The sequence below is a fragment of the Felis catus genome, chromosome E2 (assembly GCF_018350175.1).
Source record: "Felis catus isolate Fca126 chromosome E2, F.catus_Fca126_mat1.0, whole genome shotgun sequence".
Taxonomy (NCBI): domain Eukaryota; kingdom Metazoa; phylum Chordata; class Mammalia; order Carnivora; family Felidae; genus Felis; species Felis catus.
In genome coordinates this window covers 7776433-7796089 of record NC_058382.1, presented here as the reverse complement: position 1 = coordinate 7796089, position 19657 = coordinate 7776433, and the positions used below count along the sequence as shown (strand labels likewise).

At 53.5% G+C, this 19657-nt stretch overlaps 1 protein-coding gene across 1 annotated transcript in view; it reads left to right on the top strand.

Annotated features, from left to right (window-relative positions):
• MYH14 (myosin heavy chain 14) overlaps positions 1-19657 on the top strand; it is a 91336-nt gene that overhangs the window by 39837 nt on the left and 31842 nt on the right. The window contains 10 exon segments of the mRNA XM_045046318.1: positions 1350-1406; positions 1409-1536; positions 5999-6120; positions 8326-8395; positions 8517-8677; positions 9979-10087; positions 12537-12668; positions 13768-13974; positions 16428-16565; positions 18906-19029. Coding sequence (XP_044902253.1) covers positions 1350-1406; positions 1409-1536; positions 5999-6120; positions 8326-8395; positions 8517-8677; positions 9979-10087; positions 12537-12668; positions 13768-13974; positions 16428-16565; positions 18906-19029 — 1248 coding nt within the window.

Here is a 19657-nt window from a genome sequence, read left to right as displayed (position 1 = left end):
ATAACAGTTGGGAGCATGGCGGTGAGAGGGAACGTTGAACCTGGGGAGGAAAAGGCCAGAGGTGAGCCCCCACTTGTGCACCAAGCCCTGCCCTAAGCAAAGATTATCTGGTTGACCCCTGATGACCCTCATTACTGAGGACTGCAGGACATCAGAGTCTGCCCCCGCCGCAGGTCCCTGAGAAAGGGGGCGTGACTTCAAACAGAATTCGAGGGGCACATGGGTGACTCAGTCGGCTAAGCATCCGACTTTGGCTCAGGCCATGATCTCGCGGTCCCTGGGTTCAGGCCCCGCGTTGGGCTCTGTGCTGACAGCTCGGACCTGGCGCCTGCTTCGGATTCTGGGTCTCCCTCTCTCTCTGTCCATGCCCCACTCACTCTCTCTCTCTCTCTCTCTCAAAAATAAAAATAAAAATAAACATTAAAAAACCCCACAGAATTCGAGATGAAGGAGTAGGGATTTCTCACTAGCTGACGTGACGCCACCAAATGACAAAAGAGAGAAGAGTCACCATGAAATCAGGCCTTTTTGGAAAAATGGTTCATGCGGAGGCAGTCTGTGTGCTTTTAAAATTTTTTTTTCAACGTTTTTTATTTATTTTTGGGACAGAGAGAGACAGAGCATGAACGGGGGAGGGGCAGAGAGAGAGGGAGACACAGAATCGGAAACAGGCTCCAGGCTCTGAGCCATCAGCCCAGAGCCTGACGCGGGGCTCAAACTCACGGACCGCGAGATCGTGACCTGGCTGAAGTCGGACGCTTAACCGACTGCGCCACCCAGGCGCCCCGAGTGTGCTTTTAAATATCGCACAGAAAAGCCGGGCTTTATTACGTCCTCAGTGGGACATCGTGTTAAGTTCCTAAAACTGCGGCCATGCTGAGTGCGCTGTTTCCCTCTCTGTGCCTCGGTTTCCTCGCCTGTAAAATGGGAACGATTCATACGGGCTTATAAACGAGAAGGCGTATATAAAGCGCTTCGAGTGGGCCTGGCAGAGAGGACGTGCCAAGTAAGCATATGCCATTGTCATGACCACTTTTTGATAAGGAACAGTGGAGATCGTTCTCGAGAAGAAGAGCGGTCAGAGGCCAGGTTTCCAGTGGCCTCTCGCCGCCTGGGTTCGAATCCTAGATCTGCGCTTTCTCAGCTGTGTGACCTTAGGCACAGACTTCCACCTTTCTGAGTTTACACATCAGTCCAATGGGGCTGCAAATACCTACCTTACCGGTGTTTCATATGTAAAGTGCCAGGTCCCATAAATGACAAGACCCTTGAACTTTGACTTAAAACAGTGCACCTAAAACTGACCCCTGACCCGCTTCTTTCTCTACATCTGTTTCCTCTCCCCGTAGTGGAGGGCATCGTGGGGCTGGAGCAGGTGAGCAGCCTTGGGGATGGCCCACCCGGCGGCCGCCCCGCCGGGGCATGTTCCGAACAGTGGGACAGCTCTACAAGGAGTCCCTGAGCCGCCTCATGGCCACACTCAGCAACACCAACCCCAGCTTCGTCCGCTGTATCATCCCCAACCATGAGAAGAGGGTGAGTGACCGGCCTGGGGACGGGGCGGGGGCAGCGCTGGCATTGGGTAAAGGCGAGGCCACTGAACCCGGTTGAAGCCACGTCTGGTCCCAGGCTCGCCTCCGACTGGCTGTGTGACCTTGAGCAAATTCCTTTCCCTCCCAGGCTCAGTGCTCTGTTAGGAAAATTCATTCTTCAGTGGGACTTAAATTTTATTGAGCACCTACTAAGTGCAGGGTATTGGGGATACTGGAGAGAGAAAAGCGCAGCCAACCCCTATTCTCACAATCTAATGGGGAGCCCAGACACTCGACTGACCACTCACGATAAATGGCCAGTTGAATTTGTAGGGGAAGTATCACCTAAGGTGAAGTCAGGGAAGCCTCCCTGGAGGAGGTGGTGACTGAGATGGGATGAGCTTGTGCAAAAGCCCGGTGGGAGGTTGAGGCATGAAAGGTACAAGGGATGGAAAGCAGGCTGTTGGGGCTGGGGGATCACGGAGGTGTGGGGAGACCATGCCTGGCTTCGTAGGCCACCCAAAGGTTTTCTTGTTAGGAAAATCAGGGAAGGGGCCCTGCAGGGAAGGGTCAACATGAGTGGAAAACGAGAACACAAAATGAGGGGTGCCTGGGGGGCTCAGTTGGTTAAGCATCCAGCTCCGGCTCAGGTCAGGATCTCGTGGTTCATGAGTTCAGGCCCCGCATCCGGCTCTACACTGACAGGGCAGAGGCTGCTTAGGATTCTCTCTCTCCCTCTCTCTCTACCCCTGTCCTGCTCTCACTCTCTCTCTCTCTATCAAAATAAATAAGTAAACTTAAAAAAAAAAAAAAAAGAACACAAATGAGGTTCCGTCCTCAGAAACTAGGAACTGTAGTTACTGTGTGTGTGTGTGTGTGTGTGTGTGTGTGTGTGTGTGTATCTCCTGTCTGCAAATACTGTTATTTTATCGAATCTAAGACACATTTATTTCTCACACTTTAGCATCTCTGAAATTGCGCACGTGGTTTCCAATCAGTAGCCTGGCAGAGGTTAATTGATAGGAGTTTTTCTTTCTTGGTGGTATAGCGTGTTTGGCGATTGAAGGTGGCTTATATTTGGTGAAATACATAGTACATAGAGTCACCCATTTCTCCGAGGGGACCTGGTTCTTTTTAGCGAATGGTGCTTAGAGTCTACGATGTGGGTGCTAGGTGGGGCTTCTGGGTGGCTCAGCTGGTTAACTGAGCTGGTTAACTGTCTGACTTCAGCTCAGATCATGATCTCTCCGTTTGTGAGTTCGAGCCCCATGTCAGGCTCTGCAGTGACATCTCAGAGACTGGAGCCTACTTCGGATTCAGTCTCTCTCTCTCTCTCTCCTTCCCCCCACTTGTGCTCTCTCCACCAAAAATAAATAAATACACGTTAAATGAAAAAAAAAACAAAAAAGATGTGGGTGCTAGGTATACTCAGCCGTATCAAGGTGCTTCCAGAACCTCTCAGCAAATAGCTGTGTATATACACACAAATGCATATACATGCATACACACACGTAAACGCATGTACTCACATATATATATACACACATAAAAATTTTTTTAAGTGTTTATTTTCTGAGACAGAGAGAGCAGGGGAGGGGCAGAGAGAGAGGGAGACACAGAATCCAAAGCAGGCTCCAGGCTCTGAGCCGTCAGCACAGAACCCGACGCAGGGCTCGAACTACGGACTGAGAGATCAGGACCTGAGCTGAAGTCGGACGGACTTAACGGACTGAGCCACCCACGTGCCCCTTCATGTTTATTCTTTTTTTTTTTTTTAATTTTTTTTTCAATGTTTATTTATTTTTGGGACAGAGAGAGACAGAGCATGAATGGGGAAGGGGCAGAGAGAGAGGGAGACACAGAATCGGAAACAGGCTCCAGGCTCTGAGCCATCAGCCCAGAGCCTGATGCAGAGCTCGAACTCACGGACCGCGAGATCGTGACCTGGCTGAAGTCGGACGCTTAACTGACTGTGCCACCCAGGCGCCCCCCTTCATGTTTATTCTTGAGAGAGAGGTGGAGAAGGGAGACACAGAATCCAAGGCAGGCTCCAGGCTCTGAGCTGTCAGCACGCAAGTCAGACACAACCGACTGAGTCACCCAGGCGCCCTGATACACGCACATTTTTTAAGTAAACTCTGCCCCCAACATGGGGCTCGAACTCATGACGCTGAGATCAACAGTTGCACGTTCTGCCAACTGAGCCCACCAGGCACCCCTGGATATAAACATTTACATCTATATTTACTTATATAAGTATCCTTACATATGGAACTCTGAGTTCACACCAGTATGTCATGTTCTAGTTCAACATCACAGAGTTCAGGGTCTCTTTTTCCTCATGCAAATTTGTACCTGTGTGTGTGTGTGTGTGTGTGAGACAGTGAGAAATTGGGTTCCTACAAAATACTGTATATTTACGTGTTTTCTCGGTCCCTTTTAATGTAATGCACCTCCCCCCCTCCAGCCTGCCAAATAGTTTGTCAAAGGAGGGGCTGGAGGGAGGCACGAAGAGAACAAAATATTAATGTGAGACCGTCCACTATATCATTTTCAACTTACCGGTCTTTCCAGCTATTTCCTTGGGGCTGTTTTGATGGTGAGACAGTCAACTGAGATGACTTAAGCACACATGAGGATGTATAAACTACCTAATTGAAATCCCAAGGTTGGGTTCAGTGACAGCTGGATCCAGGTGCTCCAACCGTGATGTCAGGGATTTTTCCCTTGCTTGGCTCTGCGTGGTCTTCACTCTGAAGCAATCTCATTCTCTTTCTTTCTTTCTCTTACTCCCCTCAGGACGGCAAGGCAGCCCCCAGTGGCTCCAGACTTTCGTTCTCCTAGTTCAGCAACCCTGGAGGAGAAAGAGAGTCTCTTGTCCCGTGGCCTCATGGGCCCAAGATGGGTCTTGCGCTCACTCCTGAGCCGCTCACTGTGATTATCAGCCCTGGGTCACATGACCGTGCATGGAGCCAGGGTGGGCTAGCCCTAGCCAGTCATGGACCGAGAGCAGCAGAGGAGACAAAGCTGTCTCCCACGGGAGTGCAGCCTATTGCCAAGGAATAGGGGACACGTAGTAATAAAGAGAAACTGCCTTTTTCCAGAACTTAAGCAATCTGAGGGCAGAGGCTTTTACCTCCTTTTTCACTATTGAGTCCCCAGTGCCTGGAGCAGTGCTTGGCGCACAGTGGATATTCAATAAATGTTTGACGGATGCACAAATATTAGATATATAGGCTGCTTAGATGGCCCTAGAAAAAGATCCAGAATGACGATTCTTATGGTTTAATTCTTACCCCCCCCCACCCCCAGAGATCCAGATTCTACCCTGTGCTGTAGCCAGGACATTCGTTTTTTTATTTTTTATTTTTTTTGGCGATTTTTTTTGTAAGCTTCCCAGAGAGTGCCAGCGTATAGCCAGAGTTGAGAACAGCTGATCTAGAAGGTTCTGTAAGAAACTGGGGACTCTGTGGCTCGCTCTGGGGGCCTGGGCAAAGCAAGGCAAAAGTTCTCTTTTAGAATGTAGAGTTTGGGGGTGCCCCGGGTGGCTCAGTCGGTTGAGCGTCTGACTCTTGCTTTCAACAAGAATGATCCTGCGGTTGTGGGGTCAAGCCCCACGTCGGGCTCCGTGCTGAGTGTGGAGCCCGCCTGGGAGTCTCTCTCTGTCTCCCTCTGCCCCTCTCCCCTGCTCACTTGCGCTCTCTCTCGAAAACAAAGAAATAAAAAATAAAAATAGAATGTAGAGTTCGAATTTTCAAATGGTTTAGATTTTCTAGAAGCGATTAAAAAAAAGGAAAGAAAAAGCAACAAAAGTTAGCTACCCCCAAATAATGATGTAAGGTTTTTTTTTAATGTTTATTTATTTTGAGGGGGAGGGGCATGGAGAGAGAGAGAGAGATTGATTGAGATTGGGAGAGAGAATCCCAGGCAGGGGCTGCCCTGTCGTCTCAGAGCCCAGGTGGGGTTGGATCCCAGGAACCATGAGATCATGAGTGGAAATCAAAGTGTGGGATGCTCAACCGACTGTGCCCCTGATGTATGGGTTTTATTCAACTCATCGCCTTCCTGGGGAGGCCGTCCCCGACTATGCTCCGGGCAAATTCACCACTCCCCGGCTGCCCTCGGGGCTGCTCTTTTCTCCTTAGCACTTAACATTTTATTTTTCCCCCATGCTGAGTAGGGATTGATTTCTTGACCTCATTTATCGTCGGCCTCTCCCGCTGGTCGAGACCCGCCCCCCCCCCCCCCCCTCCGCCCCGGGCAGGCATTTCTAAACGGGCACTCGTAGGTGCTCAGTACATTCTAGGTTGAACCATATGAAATCGCCAACCGTTTCTGAGACGGCGTCGTGGAGGGCGGGCGGCCCCCCCCCCCCACCCCGTGTCCCCTGACGGCTGCGGGCCCGCGAGTGGCGCCCCCGTGTGGCCGCGCCGCCGACGCCGCGTGTCCGTGTCCGCTCTCCGCAGGCCGGGAAGCTGGAGCCTCGGCTGGTGCTGGACCAGCTGCGCTGCAATGGGGTCCTGGAGGGCATCCGCATCTGCCGCCAGGGCTTCCCCAACCGCATCCTCTTCCAGGAGTTCCGGCAGCGGTGAGTGCGATGGGGTGGCGGTGGGGCGGGGTTCGGGTCTGGAGGCCACCGTGTCTGCACCCACATCCCCCCTACCGGCTACTTCTGAGCCTGGGGACTCTGGGCAAGTTCCTCTGGTTCCTGTTCTCAGCTTTCTCCTCCGTGGAATGGGAGAGCAGTACCCCCCCCCCCCCACCAGTGCCTTCCCTAAAAGCCTAGAGCCTTATGTTAAGTTGCAATGGTTATGACACGTTGCCATGTTGCCATCGGCATTTCTTTACAAATGCAATAGAACGGGACAGAACAGAAAATACTGGCGTGTAAGAAGCCAGTAATCCAGGCGCGCCTGGGTGGCCCAGTCCGTTATGCGTCAGATCCTTCTTGATTTCCCCTCAGGTCATGATCTCAGGGCTGGTGACATCCAGCCCTGAGGGAGGCTCTGTGCTGACAGGGCGGAGCCTGCCTCAGATTCTCTCTGCCTCCCTCCCTCCCCCGCCCCTTGTCTACCCCTCTCCCCAGCTCACGCCCTCTCTCTCTCTCTAAAAAAAAATACAGTAAATATTGTAACATAAATTACACTTCACACAAGCTGTATTGTATACAGCAGCACCATTACAAAGAGCAGAATGTGAGGCTTCTCCACAATTTAAAATGATCCAGTAGCGATATTTCTAATAATAAAAAGAAACAGGTGGGGCGCCTGGGTGGCTCAGTCGGTTAAGCGTCCGACTTCAGCTCAGGTCACGATCTCGCGCTCGGTGAGTTTGAGTTCGAGCCCCGCATCGGGCTCTGGGCTGATGGCCCAGAGCCTGGAGCCTGCTTCCGATTCTGTGTCTCCCTCTCTCTCTGCCCCTCTCCCGTTCATACTCTGTCTCTCTCTCTCTGTCTCAAAAATAAAATAAACGTTAAAAAAAAAATTTAAAAAAAAGAAACAGGTGAAATTAATGTTACCAAGATATTTTATTTAGTCCGGTTACATCTAAGGTACTAGATAATTTTAACATGAATCAATATAAAAACGTGGTAGTGAAATACTGTGCATTCTTTTTTTTTCTACCAAGTCTGCGAAATACGGAGTGTGCCTTAAGTTCGGATGCTCTGAAATGTAGTCCTAGCAAAACAGTGAAGTTGGGTTTAACAGAAAAATATTTTACGCCGCTGCACATTTTTTTTTTTAATTTTCATAATTTGTTTTGGGAGACAGAGTGCGTGCAAGCAGGCGAAGGCCAGAGAGAGGAAGAGAGAATCCCAAGCAGCTTCCGCAGCGTCAGCGCCCAGCCAGGTCTAGAGCTCACGAACCGTGAGATCGTGACCTGAGCCGAAACCAAGAGGTGGACAACCAACTGAGCCCCCCGCGCGCCCCTACACTGCTTCAGTTTTCAAATTTAAATTCCACTTAAATACAGTGAAAAACCCCCGTTCCTCAGGGTGCCTGCGTGGCTCAGCGGGTTAAGCATCTGACCCTTGGTTTCGGTTCAGGTCATGACCTCATCGTCGTGAGATCGAGCTCCCCGTTGGGCTCCGCGCAGCGCGGAGCCTGCTTGGGATTCTCTCTCTCCCTGTCTTTCTGCCCCTCCCCTGCTTTCTCTCTCTCAGAAAATAAATAAACTTAAAAAAAAAAAATATATATATATATATATATATATATATATATACATATATACATATATACATACATATATATATAACATACATTATGTCCATGATATACGTTTATGTGTATACATATTGTATATATAATGTGTATTTTTTTTTTATGAAATATTGAGATCCAGGGAAGGGCACAGCAGGGGAAAGGCTCTGAAGACAGACATGAATGTGTTTATGAAACGTATCCTGCTTTATTCTCAGTTGCTAAGTTCCCACTTAGAAGTTGGGAAGACCGTGCAGTAGGGCACTTAGCTCAGGGCCTGACAAACAATACATATTCCAAAGCACCAAGCTGTTTGTTATTCGCAGTCACCCTGGGAGATCCGCTGGCCGGGCGGTGAAACCCTCCCGATCAGCACTTGGCGGATGTCCACCAGGTGGCGCTCTTACTGCCAGTGCTGTCGGTGGTAACGCCCTCCGCCCCGTGGGTGCTGCTCTGTAAATGTTGTAATGTTGGCTTTTCTTACTGTCCCTGTTGTGATCGCTGTCGGTCCCTCCGAGCCCAGCCCCGAGCCATGGCGGGAGTTCATTGACACCTAGCTGTAACCCCCCCCCCCGTCCCCCCCCCCGCCGCAGGTACGAGATCCTGACGCCCAATGCCATCCCCAAGGGCTTTATGGATGGGAAACAGGCCTGCGAGAAGATGGTGAGTGCGGGGCGTTGCCTGGGGGTGCAGGTGTGGATGTGTGCACGTGCGGGGTCCCAGGTGGTGGAAGAGGGGGTCCGGGACCTCCCCCCATCGCCCCTCCTCTTCGTCACCCTCACAGATCCAGGCCCTCGAACTGGACCCCAACCTCTACCGTGTGGGACAGAGCAAGATCTTCTTCCGGGCAGGGGTCCTGGCCCAGCTGGAAGAGGAACGGGACCTGAAGGTCACAGACATCATCGTGTCCTTCCAGGCAGCTGCCCGGGGTTACCTAGCTCGCAGGTAGGGCACCACGCCATCTCCCGGGGCAGGGAGGGGTTGACCAGACGGCTCCAGGTGTCGGGGCCTCCAACAGGGCAGAAGGGCTGAGAAACAAAGAGGGATAGAGTCACCAGATGCCCGGGCTTTCGGTTCTGCAGTCCCTGAGGGCCCCGACAGGCCAGGTCCAGTGCAGAGCGGTGCTCGGGACACGGAGAAGATCTAGGCTTGGCCATAGGGTGGCCGACCAGCCTGCTTTGCCCGAGACCGGAGGTTCCCCAGGATGCGTGATTTTCAGTGCAAAAACAAAGACAGCCCCAGGTGAACCGGGTCACGGCGGTCACCCTACCGGCCAGCGCCTCGGGGGACCCCAGTCTGGAGTGGGGGAGACCTACCAGGGCACAGAGCGTCACAGTCTGGAGTGGGATGCGCTTCGACGGGGGTCATACAAGTGCCGTGTGCAGACCCAGCTGTACGCCAGGATGCCTCCGGGTCACCCTGGATGACCAGGCAGGTGAATGAGGACGGGAAAGGTGCTCCAGGCAGGAGCGACAGCTTGTGCAGAGACCCAGTGACATGAGAGCGTGATGTGTTTCAGGAGCGCAAAAAGTTTGCCGGAGTCTCCTTCCCCCTTGAAACGGCCCAGAGGGAGGATCAGACAATAAGGGACTCCCCAGACACCAGGCTGTGGGGCGGGGGGGCTTGTCCAGGGATGCTGGGAAGCCGTGGGAAGGCTAGGAAGAGAGAAGGGATGGGTAAGCTCTGGGTGTCGAAAGATCCCTCGGGAGGCATGTTGGGGATGGGCTGGATGCGAGAGATTGGAGGCTGGGAGGTTGGGGGAAGGGTCCAGGTGGGGGAAGAGGAGGCCTGTCTGTGCAGACGGAGAGGCGGGGACAGAGCAGAGAGAGTCAAGGGCAGAAGGACCGACAAACTGTACACAGATCTGCCAATGAGAGAATGGTGCTTGCATACAGTAGGCACTTAGTAATGGTTGACTAACGGGGACGCCAGGGTGGCTCAGTCGGTTACGCATCCGACTTTTGATTTCGGCTCAGGTTATGATCTCGCGGCTTCGTGAGTTCAAGCCCCTCACTAGGCTCTGCGTTGGCAGCGTGGAGCCTGCTTAGGATTCTCTCCCTCCCTCTGTCTGCCCCTCCCTCAAAATAAATTTTAGAACATTCATTTTTTTATGCTGTCTCTGTCTCAAAGTAAATTAAAATAAATAATAAATAATGGTTGACTAATTGAAGGGAGCTTTGCTCTCTTGCTAAGGGGATGGGCCTGGAGGGGCTTTCACTCTCCCACTTGGCCGTCTCCCCACCCAGAGCCTTCCAGAAGCGGCAGCAGCAGCAGAGTGCCCTGAGGGTCATGCAGCGGAACTGTGCGGCTTACCTCAAGCTGAGACACTGGCAGTGGTGGCGGCTCTTCATCAAGGTGAGGGCACCTGGGGAAGTGGCCTGAGCAGCAAGGAGACAGGACCGTGGGGCCAAGCCTGCTTGGGCAAGTGGCCTTCTATGTTTGGGCCTCGGCTTTCTCTATCTGTAAAATGGGATCCATCGGCCCAACCTTTGTTAGCCAGGATTCTTTGGGTGGCAGGTGACCAAAAATAAAAAAAATCTGACTCAAACCAGCAGAGATAAAAGATTCAGGACAGCTTCAGGATCCAGGACTGAGTTGGGGGGTCCCGAAGGCTTCCCGCCCCAGAATGAGTGATTCACTGGAAGGACTCACAGGACTTAGAGAAGCTATTTATTACACATATGGTTCCGGTTTATTACTGTGAAAGGAAAGAGATTAAAGTCAGCAAAGGGAAAAGGTGCACAGAACAGAGCTCAGGAGAGACCAGGCACAAGCTTCCAGTCGTCCTCTGTGGACAGTGCTTAATTCTTGCAGAAACAACGTGTGACACACATATGGGCTGTTGCCGACCAGGAAAGCTCTCCCGAGCCTCAGTGTCCGGTGTGGCGATTGGGGGGGGGGGGGGCGGTGAGTCTCAGAGGCATGGCTGACCCTCCGTGTGGTTGGCCTTAGTTACCCAGTCTCCAGCCCCTCCAGAGGTCAAGTTTATACCATGTGGCCCAAGACCCCCAGGTAACAAAGTCACTCTTATCAGTCAGAATATTCCAAGAGCTTGGAGATTACCTTCCAGGAGCCAGGCAGGGGCCAGTCCTTTCAAACTCTTGCGCAGGGTTTGGACAACCCAGGCCTGCTGAGCCAACCCTTTGTTGCACAAGGGCCCGAATAAAGATGTCAGGTATGTGACATCCTGTGCCTCCCAGTTGGCTTTTCCTCCATGATGATCTCCTGCAGACTTTTCCACGTGGGGGCCACCAGCAGATTGAGACTTGTCCCCCAACCAGCTAGGCCACCGTGGTCCTTTCTTACCGCAGATCTCCAGAGTTTGACTCGCCCTTGGATGGCTGGAGTCATGTGACCACCCCAGAGCTCACCACTACACATCAGCCTGCTTGGGATTCTCTCTCTCTCTCTCTCTCTCTCTCTCTCTCTCTCCCTTTCTCTGTGCCCCTCCCCTGCTTGTGCTCTCTCTCTCTCTCTCAAAAATAAATAAATAGGGGTGCCTGGGTGGCTCGGTTGGTTAAACGTCTGACTTTGGCTCCAGGTCATGATCTCACAGCTCGCGGGTTCGAGCCCCATGTTGGGCTCTGTGCTGACGGCTCAGAGCCTGGATCCCGCTTCAGATTCTGTGTCTCCCTCTCTCTCTCTCTCTGCCCCTCCCCTGCTCTCTCTCTGTCTCTCGCTGTCTCTCAAAAAATGAATAAACTGGGGCGCCTGGGTGGCGCAGTCGGTTAAGCGTCCGACTTCAGCCAGGTCACGATCTCGCGGTCCGTGAGTTCGAGCCCCGCGTCGGGCTCTGGGCTGATGGCTCGGAGCCTGGAGCCTGTTTCCGATTCTGTGTCTCCCTCTCTCTCTGCCCCTCCCCCGTTCATGCTCTGTCTCTCTCTGTCCCAAAAATAAAATAAACATTGAAAAAAAATTTTAAAAAAAATGAATAAACATTTTAAAAATTTAAAAATGAATAAGCGTTAAAAAAAAGAAAATGATTTTTAAAAATTATGAGTATAAAATTACAGCCGTGATAAATGCCATGGGTTAGGACAGAAAAGAACATGATACACTAAAGAACCAGGTACAAAGCAGTGGGACAGAAATGATCAGAGTGGGGGCGCCTGGGTGGCTCTGCCCCTTAAGAGGCCGACTCTTGATCTTGGCTCAGGTCATGATCTCGCAGTTCGTGAGTTCGAGGCCAGCATTGGGCTATGCACTGTCAGTGCGGAGCCTGCTTGGGACTCTCCCTCCCTCTCTGTCCCTCCTCCACTTGTGCTCTCTCTCTCTCTCTCTCAGAATAAGTAAATAAACTTAATAATAATAAAAAAGAAATGATCAGAGTGGCTCCCACTAACAAGGAGGAGGGCGGTTCTGTGAACCTGTCATTTCAGTCGTTCATGTGTGGGTGGCACCTGTCCTGCCCCCCCGGATCACACAGTGTCAAGCGCATCTCTCACCCTGGACCTGGGACTCGGAACACACTTTGGGAAACGTTGCGCTACAGACCAGCAGCCCCCGATGTCTCTTGTACCCCAGGGCTGGTTCCGCAGAGAAGGGGACCCGTGTAGCGCTGCTTGCCTGGGGGGGAGGGGGGCCCTGACTGTTCTAGGCGCTTCACAAGCGTTAGCTCATACACCCATTGCAAAGACCCTGTGAGGCAGGGGCTCTTATCATCCCCGATAGCAGAGGACACTGTTGGGCCTGCCTGAGGCCACACAGCTGGCGGGTGGCAGAGCCGCCACTGGAACCCGGAAGCGGGCCCTGCTTGCTCGGTTCGGGGCCAAGTGGAGCAGCCATTCCCCTCCCCTCCCCCCAGGTGAAGCCGCTGCTGCAGGTGACGCGGCAGGATGAGGTGCTGCAGGCGCGGGCCCAGGAGCTCCAGAAGGTGCAGGAGCTGCAGCAGCAGAGCGCCCGCGAGGTGGGCGAGCTCCAGGGCCGCCTGGCGCAGGTAAGGGGCGGGGCCGCGGGTGGAGCCAGGGCCTGGGGGCGGGGCCGCGGGTGGAGCCAGGGCCTGGGGGCGGGGCTCCCAGCTGAGCCGCGGAGGGCTGTGGGGTGAGGGTGGGGGCAGAGCTGAATGGAAACCGTCGGGGTGCTGTTGGGCTGTGATGTGCGGGAGGCAGGGCCCTGGGGTGCAGCCGGGGTATGGGGCGGGGGACTGGCTCCTGCGGAACCCGGATGCTCAGGGGGCCCGGCTCCAGCGTCGGGCAGGGCAGGGGCCGGCCTTGGGGCAGGGCTAGGGTGTGCAGGCGGCCAACTTTTCATGGTTTCCAGCTTTTCTGGTGGCTTCTAAGTAATGGTGAAGTGAACCCCTTCTTGAGTGTTTTTGTGTTTGCTTTTGCTGAATTATTTCCTTTGGTTCAATTTCTAGGCGTAGGAGTGTTAAATGAAATGTGAGATGGTAGAAAGGCCTCTCTGGGCCTATTTGGAAGGTGGACTGGAGAGGGAGAGACTGGAGGGAGGGAGGCTGGGGAGGAGGCTGGGGAGAGAGTCCACTGGGAGAGGATAAGTAAGGCCTAAGCTTGTGGGGCCACGGGGCCAGAGAGGAGGGGGCAGGGCAGAGAGAGTCCTGGGACAGTGGGTACAGGGCTGGGGACGGATGGGCTGTGAGGAGGTGAAGGAGAGGGCAGCCCCCGGGGGTCTGACCTGGTGACCCCGGGGGGGATGGAGGTCATCCCCAGATGGGGACCTGGAGGAAGGCCCTCCAGGCATCAAAGAGCAAAGCAGGGGTGCCTGGGTGGCTCAGTTGATTAAGCTTCTGATTCTTGGTTTCAGCTCAGGTCATGATCTCACGGTTCGTGAGTTCGAGCCCCACACCTGGCTCTGCGTTGTCAGCGTAGAGCTTCCTTGGGATCCTCTCTCTCCCTCTCCCTCTGCCCCTCCCCTGCTCGTGCTCTCTCTCTCTCTCTCTCTCTGTCTCTCTCTCTCAAAATAAATAAACAACAAAAAAAAGAGCAAAGCGAATCAGGAGGCAGGAGGGACCCGGTGCTCCCCCGAGACTGTCCTGGGAGCAGGGCCTGCTGAGCGCTGACCTCCCACCCTGCCCGCAGCTGGAAGAGGAGCGCACCCGCCTAGCAGAGCAACTGCGGGCAGAGGCAGAGCTGTGTGCCGAGGCCGAGGAGACGCGCGGGCGGCTGGCAGCCCGCAAGCAGGAGCTGGAGCTGGTGGTGTCGGAGCTGGAGGCCCGCGTGGGCGAGGAGGAGGAGTGCAGCCGCCAGCTGCAAACCGAGAAGAAGAGACTGCAGCAGCATATACAGGTCGGCCTCTGCGTGCCCACGGGTCGCCCCTCCCCGTGCCCGTCTGTCTACCCTGGCAACCTTGGCTTGTGCAAACCCCTGTCTCTTTGGGCCATGAATCTGCAGAAAAGTCGACTCAAAGTGGCTTAAGAAAAAAAAAAAATTCTCTCTCTCTCTTTTTTTTTTTTTGGTTCCAATAATGGGAGACTCCAGAATGCATAAGCTTCAGGCATGGCTGGATCCAGCTGCTATCCTTTGAACTCTTTCTCTGTCCCTCTCCTGGGTCAGTTTGTCTCTAGGCTGCTGCATTCCCAGGCTGGCTGCCCTGTCATTGTTCCCCTTCAAAACCCAGTGTGTGTTTTACACTTATGGTACCTTTGGATTCGGATGCTAAGTTTTCACTGGCAGTGAAACTTCACCTGCGTTTATGTTTTATGACTTCTTCGTTTGAAAAGGTGGATTTAGGTACCCGAGTTATTGCATACTTAAAAATTTTTCCCAGTGATTCACCGAGTGTCTGCTTTTAAATTTAAACGAAATAACATTTAAATAAGCTGGTAAAGGCAGTTCCTCAGTCATACTGACCACATTTCAGGAGACTCGGGACAGATAAGACAGCGGTTTATTAAATACAGCCTGCGGGAGGCAGACACCGCACCCCAGAGAGCCACACAGGAGTTGGACTCAGGCATAGAATGAATAGGCCACGGCCGTGGGAGGCAGGCTGTGTCGTAACGAGAGGTTGAGGTGACCCCTGGTTCCTGCAGGAGGATGTGATTGGTTTGTTTGAATAATTAGTCCACCAAGAGGGCACAAGCCAGCGCTGTGCCCGGTCCCCGTGATATGGAGGGTTATGGGGCCAGGGGAGGGTGGGTGGGCGGAAGACGTGTGGTTAGACCATTATGGGTCCTTCCAAGACCAGATAGCGAGGCAGCCCATAATACTGAACCCTTTTATAAAAAGTGGAGGTTTCACGGACATACAGCGTAATATTAGCTTCAGGTGTAGGACATGGTGAGTCAGTATTCAGTATGTTGCAAAGCGATCACCATCTAGTTAATATCCGGCACCTTACATAGTAACAAAAAATTTTTTTTTCCAGTGTGAGAACTTTTTAAAGAAATTTTTATTTAGTTTTGAAGGAGAGAGGGATGGAATGTGGGTGGGGGAGGGGCAGAGACACAGAACCCGAAGCAGGCCCCAGGCTCTGAGCTGTCAGCACGGAACCTGACACGGGGCTCGAACTCATGCGCTGTGAGATCGTGGCCTGAGTGGAAGTCAGACGCTTAACTGATTGAGCCACCCCTAGGTGCCCCTCTGTTGTGAAAACTTTTAAGATCTAGTATTTTAGGGGCACCTGGGCAGCTCAGTCAGTTAAGCATCCGACTTCCGCTCAGGTCACGATCTCACGGTTTGTGAGCTCGAGCCCCACGTCGGGCTCTGGGCTGACAGCGCAGAGTCCCCTTCGGATCCTCTGTCCCCCTCTCTCTCTGGCGCTCATGCTGTCTGTCAAAAATAAACAAACATTAAAAAAAAAAGATCTACTATCTTAGCAAGTCTCAAATACACAATACAGTACCATGAACCACAGTCACGCTGTGTGTTACATCCCTAGAACTTATTTACTTTATAACTAGAAGTTCGTACCTTTTGACCCCTTTCCTTGGCTCTTCCTCCCCCAGACTCCGCCCTCAGCAACCACCCACCTGTTCTGTGTATCCGTGAGCTCAGTTTTTGTTCTTGTTTTTTAGATCCACATACGAATGAGATCGTACGGTGGTCTTTCTCTCTCTGACTTACGTTACTTAGCGTAATGCCCTTGACATCCATCCATGCTGTCCCACAACCTTGATTTCTGGTCCTCATACCACACGTTGCCACATGTGCCTGGGCGGTGCCACGGGGGACAGTGCCCATCTCTAGGATACATTCATTATGTTTCTGGTTTATAGTCTTCATGCACACACAAGAACGTGATTTCCAGGGGCACCTGGGTGGCTCAGTCAGTTAAGCGTCTGACTCTTGGTTTCCACTCCAGTCATGACCTTGCGGTTCGCGAGTTCGAGCCCCGCATCAGGCTCTGCCCTGGCAGCTCGAAGCCTGCTCGAGATTCTCTCTCTCTCTCTCTCTCTCTCTCTCTCTCTGCTCTTCCCCCACTCGTCTCTGTCTCTCTCAAAAATAAATAAACTTAAAAAAGGAAGAAGAAGAACGTGATTTCCATAGGGACAAAGATTTCTCATCTACCCTCGGTGCCTAGAACGGTGCCTGGCTCACACCGGGTACTCCGTGAAGGCTCAGGGCTCCCGGATGAAAACGGGGAGACCAGTAGAGGCTTGATCCTTCCCAGCCTCGCCCAGAGTGTGGACCTGTCTGAGTCACGAGCCCTAGGGGCTTGGGACCGTCCCCTCCACTCTAGCCGTCACATCACACCCTAACCCCTGGGTCCTGATCTCTCCTCCCCACGCCCCCTCCAGGAGCTGGAGAACCACCTTGAGGCAGAGGAAGGGGCACGGCAGAAGCTGCAGCTGGAGAAGGTGACCACGGAGGCCAAGCTGAAGAAATTTGAGGAAGATCTGGTACTCTTAGAAGATCAGAATGCCAAGCTGAGCAAGGTCAGTGGCCTGTGAGCCCCCAAGGGCAGAAGGCGGTGGGCGCACTGGGGGCGCGTGGGTCTCTCTGTCCATCTTCCCCACCTCTAGGGGTCTCCGGCTCGCAGTCTCAGCCGTGTCTCCCTTTGACCCTTTCTCTTCATACCTTCGCCCAAGCAGGTATTTATTGAGCAACTACTGTGTGTCATTATCTATCGCTGATAGATCGTAAGACCCCCCCACCCCCAGAGCCACGTGACTGAAGACAAGCACCATTTTGTTACCTCCCATCCTTCTGTGGGTCAGCCGTGGCTCTCTTAGGCAGTCACTGTGATGTGGCTGGGTGTGGACGTCTCGTGTCTCGATGCTCCTTTGTGTGGCTTCTGTCCCCACAGGAGAGCCTGAATTTCTTAAAAAAAAAAATTTCTTTAACGTTTATTCATTTTTGAGAGACAGAGACAGAGCGTGAGGGAGGGAGGGGCAGAGAGAGGGAGACACGGAATCCGAAGCAGGCTGCAGGCTCCGAGCTGTCAGCACAGAGCCCGACACGGGGCTCGAACGCACAAACTGTGAGATCTTGACCTGAGCCAAAGTCGGACGCTCAACTGACAGAGCCACCCAGGCGCCCCGAGCCTGGATTTCTTAACTGACAGCTCAGGGCTCTGAGGAGGGGAAGCAGAAGCCTCCAGGCCCTGTAGGAGGCTCTGGAACTGACAGAGCACCACTTACGCTGAATTCTATAGATCAGGGGTTGGCCTGGCAAATACTGTCCGTAAAAGGCCAGACAGCAACTATTTCACACTCTGGAGGCCCCTGTGTTTCTGTCACAAGCAGTCACTTCTGCCGTTGTAGTGTGAAAGCAGCCGCAGATCGTACGTAGTCCAACAAGCGTGACTGTGTCCCAATAAAACTTTATTTACAAAAATAGGTGGTGGGCCAGATTTGTTTGACCTGCACGCTGTGATTTGCAGACCGCTGAACTTAAAGCCCTCATAGGCTCAGCCCAGATTCACTGGGTTTAAATTAGACTCTGTCCCTGGGTGGGGACGTGGCGAAGAATCAGCCGCCACCTTTAACCCGTCACAGCGAGGACTAGGCTAGGCACAGGGTATATGGCAATGGCATTGAACAAACTAGAAAACCATTCATGTCCTCACAGGGAGATGGGGGAAAGGGATGCTAGATGAGTCACCACAGGGAATAAATATAATCACATATCGTGCACAGTTATGAACTGTTAGGGACGCCTGCGGTTACGCTCAATCCGTTAAGCATCTGACTTCTGCTCAGGTCATGATTTCACAGTTGGTGAGTTCGAGCCCCACGTCGGGCTCTGTGCTGTCAGCGCAGAGCCCCTCTTCAGATCCTCTGTCCCCCCCCCCCATTCCTACCCCGCTTGCTCTCTCTCTCTCTCTCTTAAAAATAAATAAACATTAAAAAAAACTGTTAGAAAAGAAGACTATGAAGGTCCCTCCACTGTTCTAGGGGTAGTCAGGGAAGCCTTCCTCGAAGCAATGAAGCCTGAGATGAGAGACGCACAGGGGTTTTCTGGAACGTTCCTTTGGTGCAATGGCTATTCTATTCTTCTCTGTTCTATTTCTTTCTTTTAAGTTTTTTAATGTTTATTTAATTTTGAGAGAGAGAGAGAGAGAGAGAGAGTGCAAGCAGGGGAGGGACAGAGAGAGAGTGAGACACAGAATCCGAAGCAGGCTCCAGACTCCGAGCCGTCAGCCCAGAGCCCGATGCGGGGCTCGAACCCACGAACAGCGAGATCATGACCTGAGCCGAAGTCGGGCGCTCAACCAACTGAGCCACCCAGGCGCCCCTCTATTTCTTTTTAAGGGTAGTGCGAACATAGTGCATTGGTTTCCAGAACCACTCACGATTTGAAAAGTGCTTCTCAAATGCTAACGTGTGCAGGAATCCCATGGAAAGCTTGTTAAAATGCAGATTCTGATCCCGTGGGTCTGGGGTGCAGCCTGACATGCAGCATTTCCAAAAAGCTCCCGTTCGGTGCCGATGCCGCTGGCCCACAAACCATACTCTGAGCCGTATGGATCCAGGAGGCACTGGAGTGCGCCCGCCCTGCAAGGATGTTCGCGCAGTGTTGTTTACAATCGCAAAAACGAATTGGAAGGAACCTCAGTGCCCACGAGTGGGGAGGCGGGTCAATGAATGCCGGGGGTGCAGGGAACCATGGCGTCTACCTGGTGGTTACTGGGTGTGAACCGGTGGGCAGGTCTGCGGACCCAAGAGAGATGGGAGAGGAGGGAAGGGTTTGGGAGCAGAAGGCTCAGGGAAGGGTGGAGATGAGCGTGGAGGGGGGCTGTCCTGACCGCCCCCACACTCCCCACGGTCCCTCAGGAGCGGAGGCTGCTGGAGGAGCGTCTGGCCGAGTTCTCGTCGCAGGCGGCGGAGGAGGAGGAGAAGATCAAGAGCCTCAATAAGCTTCGACTCAAATACGAGGCCACGATTGCGGACATGGAGGGTGAGCGCCGCCCCCCGGGGAAGCCAGGGGAGCCTGCACAGGGTGGGGGGAGCCTGTGCGCGCTCCGCGGCCCGGGGTGGTGGTGGGGACGTCGGGGGAGCCTCCTGCGTTATGGGGGGCGGGGTGGATGTTGGGTGAGTCTCCTGCGCTATGGAGCCTCAGCGGTCCAATCTGTTAAATGGGGGTCAGGAAAGATGGCTCGAGACAGATTGGGTGCCCTCCCAGCTCTTAGGTTATTTCTGTCACTCTGGATGGCCGTTCTCTTGCTCTCTCCCTGGCGTCTTGGGTCACCCTCTCTCTCTGACCGTCCCACTGTTTCAGACACACGGTGGGCTCTCCGCCCCTCGCTATGGACTCAGTCACAGAAGCAGAAGGGACAGGGTGCAGGAGGAGGCTGCGGAGGCAGAGAGGGGAGGACAGGGCAGAGACAGGCACTGAGCAGGAGCAGGGCAGTCACTTGGGGGTGAGGAGGAGAGGACGGCACCTGGGGGTCCGGCCCAGGGTCCGGGAAGCTGGAAAGAGGGGGGCGCAGAGGGAGATGCCTTGCGGTGGCTTTCTCCCCACCCTGGCCAGCGCCGGGGGCGGGGCCACGGGTCTCGGGGAGGGGAGCCGCCGGGCGCTGGGGGCT